Here is a 9743-nt window from a genome sequence, read left to right as displayed (position 1 = left end):
ACAAAGGTTTTTCAGGAACTTGTAAAGTTGCGCCGGCTGCTAAGCCAGGAGGCAGGCTATGCGGAATCTATGTATATATATATATATATATATGTCTATGTCATTATCAGTACAGTGATGGTGGTGCTCGGAGCTGAACCTTGTGTAAACAGGGATTTTTAATAAGCTTCTTGTGCACTTTTTAAGTTATAAAACCCTCGTTTTAAATGTCAGGGCTCTCCAGATTCTAGTAAGGAGGTGTGAGCTACCTTAAGCTGGACAACGGTGTGAAAAGTGATTTAACGTTTTAAGTCACCCAGTCTAAAGAGTGTTTGGACAAAAATTTCTGGATCTCGGAACGCTGTGGGAGAACGGAGGTGAGCTATTCATCCTTTATTCTCCTTTAAAATGGTTAAGTAAAACCCAAATCAAACCCTGATCCAGTCTAGGGATAAATACCGTGGGCGAGTGATCAAGGGGTCATCAGCAGTCGGAATGAAACGGACCCCACAAATTGCCAATAGCCTGCGGGTACGTTTGAGGAGGCAGCCAATCGCATCACAGGAGGGCGGGGCGTGCCGGAATACGGGTATGAAGTGAAAGCCTCGCCATTAGGCTGGTGACCGCGCCGCTGGAGGACCGGACCGGGCGGCGGTGGAGCATGAATCCGCGGCGGCGCTGAGCAGCATGTTCCCCGGTGTGGTGTACGCCCTGCTGGCGGGGTTCCTGGGCGCCGTGGCCTCGTCCTCCGCTAAGCTGTCTCTGGGCACCGACTACCTGAAGGGCGTGTGTGAGACCGGGCTGCGGAGCTGGGGCGAGCAGCGGCGCTTCCGCCAGGGCAACGAGACCACCGCCTGCGACTGGGTACGAACCGAACCCGCGGAACCAGCAGAATCAAAAGAACCTGCAGAACCAGCACCGCATTAACCCGGGGTTTACTTTCATTTTACATCAGCGGCGCAGAACCGTTATCAGTTCAGTCAGGACAACCGTTATTCCAGTTACACTGACCGTTAGTTCAGTTTAAATAACCGTTGGTCCAGGTTAATGAAAATTAAAAATTCAAATTCAGTTACTTCAGCAAAATATAACCGTTTTTTCAGTCAAGACAACCGTTATTTCAGTTACACTGACCATTATTTTAGTTTAAATGACCGTCGGTCCTGGTTGAACATAAATCGCATTTAAAATTGAAATCCAGTTACTTCAGCAAAACATAATCGTTATTTTAGTCTCGTTAACCGTTGTTTCAGTTACACTGACCGTTATTTCAGCTTAAATGCCCATTGGTCCAGGTTGAAGAGAATCAAATGTCAAATCCAGTTACTTCAGCAAACATCAACCGTTATTTAAGTTAGACAGACCGTTATTTTAGTTTAAATGAACGTTGGTCCAGGTTGAATAGAATTCAAAATTCAAATTTAGTCACTTCAGCAAAATATAACCCTTGTTTCAGTTAAGTCAACCCTTCTGTAAGTAACACTAACCGTTATTTAATTTTAAATGACCGTTGGATCAGGTAAAATAGTTGCAAATTAGTAAAAAAAAAAATGTAATTCCGTTACTTCAGGAAAGTATAACCATTATTTCAGTTACACTGATCGTTATTTCAGTTTAAATGACCATTGGGTCAGGTTGAACTGAATTAGAATTTTGTGTAATTTAGTTACATTAGCAATACATAACTGTTAGTTCAGGTTAAATTACCTAAATTCTAATTTAGTTACTTCAGCAAAATATAACCGTTAGTTTAGTTTAGTTACACTGACCATTGGATTAGTTTAAAAACTGCTATTTAAATTCAAATTCAAATTAAGTTATTTCAGTTGAGAGAACTCTTATTCTGCTTATAATTTATTTAAAAAAATGATAAAACTGTCATAAAATAAGAAGTTAGCTAGTTCTGGTATAACAGCCTTAATAACAGTCAGAAATTAGCATGACTTCACTGGAAAAAAGCTGATATGTAAATGTAAAAACTATATCTAATTTCAGTTATGAAATAGCTGTAATTGCAGTTTTAAAAATTGCTAATCCATTTGCAATTCAATTTTTAAACCAGTGTATCTGTTTAAATAAATGTTACTATAGTTTTACGAAAAGGGTTCAGTTAAAATTAAAATACTTTAGTTTAAAATAATTTTTCGTTTCTTTTGCTTATAATTTATTTGAAATTTAGTTTTGTTACTGTATAATAATATTGGTATTGTAGTTTAAAAGCAGTTGTTAGTAAATTTTTGAAAAATATTTTTATAATAATCGTTACTTCAGTGTAAAACACAGCTTCTACATCAGGAGAAAACGTTAGCAGTGGCTGTGTTCCCACTGTTCTGAGCTGGTGCTGTTCTGTCACACTGTGCTGTTAGGCTAATTAAGGCTGCCCTTATTGGCTACTATTTAAAATATTAATAATAATACAGCTAATAATAATCCTGTCATTATTCCTACACCTAATTTCTGCTCTTAAAATACGCTAACCCGGTTAGCCTGCTGGGATTTATCTGCTGGGAGGAGATGATGATGATGATGAAGATGATGATGGTGTAAAATGACCTTCAGGAGATGAAGCCCGTGGTTGGTGGGCCTGTGTGGGTAATGATTAGAGTGTGTGTGTGTGTGTGTGTAACAGCTGCACATCCCCCTGCGCTTGCTGTGTGGTGGGCTGCTGTTCACCTGTAATGCTGTGATGTGGACGTTCCTGTCGAAGGCCCTCAGGTACTCCTCTTCCTCCACCCGCACCACTGTGACCACCACCGCCTCCAACTTCATCTCCTCCGTGAGTACCGACCACCCACCGGACACTTTATTAGAAACACATGCACCATATTAACACTCGTCTACATTCACACACACACACATGAACTTATAAATCCATAGGTTTTAAAGGAGAACTCTGGTGTAAAATGAGGTTTTATTGTAGCAAAACAAAAAGTTCTTATCTTTGATGATCAGCACACCTCCGTTCTCCCACAGCGTTCAGAGATCCAGAAATGTTAACAATTTATCCAACAAACACCCTTCAGACTGGGAGATACGGTGCATAATTTCCCCTGATAAATCACTTTTTACACCGTTATCCAGCTCAGTTAAGATATCTCTTTTTTGCTTACAATTTGCTTCAAAACAAATTTAAATATCAGTTTAAAATTATTAGCTATAAACTAGATGTAATTTTTTTTATTTTAAAAATAACTATTTAAATTTAAACCAGTGTATCTGTTTTTTAATTAACTGTTATTTCACTTAAAACAGCTACTAATTCTGTTTAATGCCACAAATTCATTTAAAATAAAATATATTTTAGTTTAAAATACTCACTGGCCACTTTATTAGAAACACCTACACTATATTGCCGAAAGTCTACCTTCACATATACCCTTTACATCTATAACAGCTTCTGCTCTTCTGGGAAGGCTTTCCACAAGGTTCAGGAGTGTGTTTATGGGAAATGTATTTGACCATTCTTTCAGAAGAGCATTTGGAATGTTGGAATAGAAAGTCCAAAATCTTTTGGTATTTTAAGGCATTAAGACTTCCTTTCACTGGAACCAAGGGGCCGAGCCCAACTCCCAACTCAACATAATAATGATCCCCCCTCTACCAAACTTTACATTTACACGCAGAAGTGTAATTTCTCACTCAAAAGAGTAGTGAGTTTCAGCACCTGTGGCCACAAAAGGGAATTCAGTCATTTGGATGGGTGAGTGAATACTTTTGGAAATATTGCGCATCCACTCAGTGGCCACTTTATTGGAAACACCTACTTAAATACAGTATCATATTGTGCATCAATTCACTGGTGTATTATAAACCCCTGGGCTTCTGTTTGACTGGACTGTGTGTGCTTTTGTACCTGTTTTATGATCAGGCATTCCTCGGGCAGCTGATTTTTGGGGACAGTCACATCGCCCTCTGGTGGGTGGGCATCTCCCTCACACTGTCTGGACTCCTGGTGCTACACCGAGCGTCCCCCAGCGAGACGTCGCACGAGGACGAGATAAAAAGGACGAGCGAGACGGCGAGAGGACCGGAGAGAGCCGAGAAACCGGCGTGATGATCGACGGAAACAGTAGCCCAGAGTGGAGGACGGTAATGCACTGAACTGACTCGATGTGTTCATCATCGCTGACGGAATAAAACGTAAAAGTAGCTTTAACTTTCAAGTTTTACAAAAAAAAGTATCCAGTACTTTGTGAAACTTAAACACACTGTAAATAACAACTACAAATTTCAAATTACCGGTACGCAATAATGAAAAGTAACATCATTAAGAGGTATATGATGTTTTGAGCGACAGCGATGATATAATTATTAAATATATTACATCAGCACAGTTATACCATTATAAAATCACAAAAACATAACTCTGCAAAAGGCTTTTAATTTGAAATGAGGGATGCAAGATGTGAAGAAGATTAAACTAGCTTTTAAAACGTTTAACAAGTTCTACACATGTAGAAGAACATTTACAGTTTAATGTAAACCCATTGATGCACGCAAGAGCTTCATGACTCTGAGCACTGTTCAACTGCTTAATACAACACAGCACCCCCTGCTGCTTTCTGACAGCACTACATTAAATCAAAGTAAAGCCACAATCGATCACGTGAATAAAATATAAAAAGAGAATGATGGCCAGTCTTTTGCTAAACAAGCTATTTTAAGGCTACGTTATCTCGTATTCTGCTAACGTTACTTACTATCCTATCATTGTGCAGCTCGTACATATATTTTATCTGGAAAACATCCTGATTAAATAGAGTAAACACAACATTACATTTTATTCACGTGAGTATAGCGTAAAAATGAACTTGAACATGTTGTTTGTCATGTTTCCCTACTGTCTTTCAACAGGGGATGCCTATACTGTATGAGCAAATATATTCAGTGCACTCTGGTCCACGTTTAGCACCTGTAGGAAACAAAATCAAGAATACACTCGTTTGGCAAATTATCAAATAATCGACGATTAGCTGACATTATCAATTGCGCATTTAAATGTAATTATGGGTCTGTTTTAGTCACAGTCTAGTCTGTTTAATTGCAGTACTTATTGCAGCTATATATAGCTGGAAAATTTGAATTTGTTCAGTATAAAAGATTGTTTGACCAAAATTTAAGTTGCTAATCAGTTCTATCAAAGTTATATTGCAATATATGTTGTTTAGTTGACCATTACAGATGCATTTATCTAAAAAAAAAATAAAGCAAGACTTCTTAAAACTCTTCCAAGAGTAAACTAAATTTCTAAAACTGTGCAAAACTAACTTAAACTGTGTTGATGTAATAATATAAATAATGTACATATTTAAACCGAGTCAATTCAGTGCATCACCTCTTTTTTCAGAGCTGGTAAATTAATATAAACTCTATATTTCCTGAGCAAATATATCACACACAGACACGGCAGCCTGGCATTACTGAACCATTCTAGTAGGATACAGAAGACTGAACCAGTCTATATATATATATATGGGCATTTACAGAGATTACAGCTCCTGTACTCATTCTGATTAAACATAACCATGAGAGAACCCATAGAGTACCCTCAAATACCAGGTTCCACATATATAGGAGCATAATCTGGATTGGGAACCGTTTGAATCTGAACTAATAATCAGTATTATTTCATAAACACTCACTGATTCCTATAAAACCCAAACATGTGAGTGTCCTGTAGAACCAAAGAGTTTACCTGTAGTGTTTTCTGGTTTTTTTTATAGAACAGAACCGAAAAGAACCAAAGTTCTGTTCAGTTTAAACATCATACAGTGGATCTCTATTAGAGGAAAATGAGTAAAGTTACTTAAATGCAAGGAAAAGATTTAATAGACCTTTTTAAACCTGCTAATATCAATAGCTCTCGACTATCTCATCACTTCCTTCCCCAGCCTGGCCCACATCACTGTGAGCAACCGTGGGCTCAGGATACGGCATTATGCAATAAACACCACAGCAACCACCGTAATCACACAGACACGCCGCCCCGACAACCACCGTAATCACACAGACACGCCGTCTCAACAACCACCGTAATCACACAGACACACCACCCCGACAACCACCGTAATCACACAGACACGCCACCCCGACAACCACCGTAATCACACAGACACGCCGCCCCGACAACCACCATAATCACACAGACACACCACCCCAACAACCACCGTAATCACACAGACACGCCGCCCCGACAACCACCATAAGCCGTCTCAACAACCACCGTAATCACACAGACACACCACCCCGACAACCACCGTAATCACACAGACACGCCACCCCGACAACCACCGTAATCACACAGACACACCACCCCGACAACGACCGTAATCACACAGACACACCACCCCGACAACCACCATAATCACACAGACACACCACCCCGACAACGACCGTAATCACACAGACACACCACCCCGACAACCACCATAATCACACAGACACACCACCCCGACAACGACCGTAATCACACAGACACACCACCCCGACAACCACCATAATCACACAGACACGCCGCCCCGACAACCACCATAATCACACAGACACGCCGTCTCAACAACCACCGTAATCACACAGACACACCACCCCGACAACCACCGTAATCACACAGACACGCCACCCCGACAACCACCGTAATCACACAGACACGCCGCCCCGACAACCACCATAATCACACAGACACACCACCCCAACAACCACCGTAATCACACAGACACGCCGCCCCGACAACCACCATAAGCCGTCTCAACAACCACCGTAATCACACAGACACACCACCCCGACAACCACCGTAATCACACAGACACGCCACCCCGACAACCACCGTAATCACACAGACACACCACCCCGACAACGACCGTAATCACACAGACACGCCGCCCCGACAACCACTGTAATCACACAGACACACCACCCCAACAACCACCGTAATCACACAGACACACCACCCCAACAACCACCGTAATCACACAGACACGCTGCCCCGACAACCACTGTAATCACACAGACACGCCGTCTCAACAACCACAGTAATCACACAGACACACCACCCCAACAACCACCGTAATCACACAGACACACCACCCCAACAACCACCGTAATCACACAGACACGCCGCCCCGACAACCACTGTAATCACACAGACACGCCGTCTCAACAACCACAGTAATCACACAGACACACCACCCCAACAACCACCGTAATCACACAGACACACCACCCCAACAACCACCGTAATCACACAGACACGCCGCCCCGACAACCACCGTAATCACACAGACACACCACCCCAACAACCACCGTAATCACACAGACACACCACCCCAACAACCACCGTAATCACACAGACACACCACCCCAACAACCGCCGTAATCACACAGACACGCTGCCCCGACAACCACCATAAGCCGTCTCAACAACCACCGTAATCACACAGACACACCACCCCGACAACCACCGTAATCACACAGACACGCCACCCCGACAACCACCGTAATCACACAGACACACCACCCCGACAACCACTGTAATCACACAGACACACCACCCCGACAACGACCGTAATCACACAGACACACCACCCCGACAACCACCGTAATCACACAGACACACCACCCCGACAACCACCGTAATCACACAGACACACCACCCCGACAACCACCGTAATCACACAGACACACCACCCCAACAACCGCCGTAATCACACAGACACACCACCCCAACAACCACCGTAATCACACAGACACTCTTCCGCGTTGTGGGTTTAATAAATTCTTTAATAAATTAAACAGCACATTGTTTATTAATGACGCGACGCGATTGGACGAAACACACGTCCTGTAGCATCACGGATTCAGACGTCCGAGTTCAAGTGCCGGAACAAAGACCAATGTTTAAAGCGATAGTTTGGCGAAAAATCAGATTTTGTCCAAATTTGCCCAAATATGTCTGAAGTTGGATACTTTAGTTTTACACTGATGCTATGAGGCTAATGATGCTAACTATCTTAAGTAATTAAAGCCTATACTGGGTGTGCTGTGAGGTTTAGTTACACTAAAAAACATTCCTCTGCACTGATAGATTAGCGCTAAAGCTAACGTCGTCTTCAACAACCTCACTACAGTACCGACACATCTGCTTCACCAGAGCTTCAGAACCCAGGTAACCTCCATAGAATGGTGAGAGCAGAGAATGTACATTTAGCTCCTTCATCCACAGATGCAGCGTTAGCCAACGCTAAGTTAGCCAATGTATGGTCTCCTAATTTCCACCTATTGCTCTGTTTCCTTTCTTTTTCTGCCGAAAGAGTCATAAAACATTATTTTAGTATCTCTAATAATGTTGTAAATCTGTGCATTAAAAAAATGCGTGGAGTGTTCACCTAATTTCCGTAGTGCTATGGCTATTTTTCTTCATTTTTTATTATTGTACACTCTTTAGGGAGCCTAAATCGAAGGGAACAAGGGTGTCGCTATGTTTTCCTACCTAATCAGAGTACGGATGCCCACACAGGACACATGCGATATCATTAAACACCACTAGGGGGCGCTGGATCCCATAGGCACAGTGCAGAAATGCTAAGCTATGTTTCCAGTAGACGGCGCAGGCAAAATATTGACGCGGTTCCATAAATAAATAATAAGTCCAGCAATTCAAAAATACTCATTATTACACACATTATCAGCCCTTAAAATCAGGGTAAGAGTTGTAATTGTTTCAATAAAAGCTTAATTGTATATATTTTCTAGTTAATATAAGCAATTTTAAGCTGAATGTAAGGTGGCTGGAAATAGGGGACCCTTGTAATTCCGCAGGTCTTGCTGCTAAGAGGCGCCTAAGTAACTAAAACTGTCATTTTTAAAAAACACATTTTTTTAAAACTCAAACTAGTGCTAAATGTTAATCTACACAGATTTCTCGCCTGAAAACTGTTTATTTGGGTAAGTAAATTCTAATATTTTTAATTAAATGGCCGATAATAGAGCCCGCCACGCTAGGTAAATTAGCGATCTAGGCTAATATAGGCTGTTGGAATGCAGGGTTAGCATAGCTACTTCAGACTGCATTTACATTAAATACAATACGATCAGAAACCATTGCATGGTATACTTTCTAAATGTCTGGTGATTTAGCAATGCAATTAGCATCATGCTAATTTTGGTATCAATGGGCTTCTATTGCTTATTAGCAACATTAGCATCATAGCTTCAGACACCAAACTACAGACTACACTTGAGCTAAGAGTACAAATCGTTTTTGGACCAAACTATTGCTTTAACTTCACGCACTTCCTGTGAATCTCCAGTGCTTCCTGTATCCAGTGTGCGTTTCTCTGTTCGGATAATAAAGAGAATTAACGCTTTTCTCGGACTAATAAACGTACTGGATTGACTGACTGCATGCTGTACACCATTAATCAGTCCATCCGCACGGTACGCTAGTCCAAGAAATCACACGCTGGCCACCCAATCCAAAGTCGTTCTGCTGAATTTCTTCGTCGTCCCGAACAATGTGAGCGTCAGTGTAGCGTGGAGGAGCTCTGAGTGGACGGACCGGTGCTTTAGCTCCTCCCCTTCTTCTCAATATTCAGTACCGAGTCTAATACACTCTCCTGTGAGCCGTCACTGTTAGCGTAGCGATAAGTCAGTGTTACGACATGTTACCACGTCATCATAAACCGTTATGTTCTCGTTCTCACGTTACTCACATCATACTTATCAATCATACCACTGTCTGTTACATTATCGTACATTAACGTTAATCA

General features: G+C 41.7%; 1 protein-coding gene across 2 annotated transcripts; it reads left to right on the top strand.

Annotated features, from left to right (window-relative positions):
* Window positions 1-580: 580 nt before the first annotated feature.
* Window positions 581-5276, top strand: LOC103045080 (transmembrane protein 42). Of its 2 annotated transcripts, XR_007429895.1 has the most exons (4): window positions 581-843; window positions 2609-2755; window positions 3848-4821; window positions 4898-5276. XR_007429895.1 is itself a non-coding variant. In XM_007235759.4 (3 exons), the coding sequence occupies exons 1-3, from the start codon at window positions 667-669 to the stop codon at window positions 4031-4033; spliced, it is 510 nt and encodes a 169-aa protein (XP_007235821.2). In that variant the 5' UTR covers window positions 581-666; the 3' UTR covers window positions 4034-5276. The 2 variants fall into 2 exon arrangements, 1 of the variants encoding a protein (XP_007235821.2); XM_007235759.4 differs by having other exon boundaries at window positions 3848-5276.
* The last annotated feature ends 4467 nt before the right edge of the window (window positions 5277-9743 follow it).

This window comes from Astyanax mexicanus, unplaced genomic scaffold, assembly GCF_023375975.1.
Source record: "Astyanax mexicanus isolate ESR-SI-001 unplaced genomic scaffold, AstMex3_surface scaffold_31, whole genome shotgun sequence".
Classification (NCBI taxonomy): domain Eukaryota; kingdom Metazoa; phylum Chordata; class Actinopteri; order Characiformes; family Acestrorhamphidae; genus Astyanax; species Astyanax mexicanus.
The sequence above is the reverse complement of the archived record's forward strand: the minus strand, read 5'-3'. Positions and strand labels throughout refer to the sequence as shown.

Bases quoted from the DNA above. Each gene is read 5' to 3' on its own strand.
- LOC103045080 (XM_007235759.4), top strand. From the start codon at position 667: ATGTTCCCCGGTGTGGTGTACGCCCTGCTGGCGGGGTTCCTGGGCGCC. The intron at 844-2,608 runs GTACGAACCGAA...TGTGTGTAACAG, and splicing joins AGACCACCGCCTGCGACTGG to CTGCACATCCCCCTGCGCTT. The intron at 2,756-3,847 runs GTGAGTACCGAC...TTTTATGATCAG, and splicing joins CCTCCAACTTCATCTCCTCC to GCATTCCTCGGGCAGCTGAT.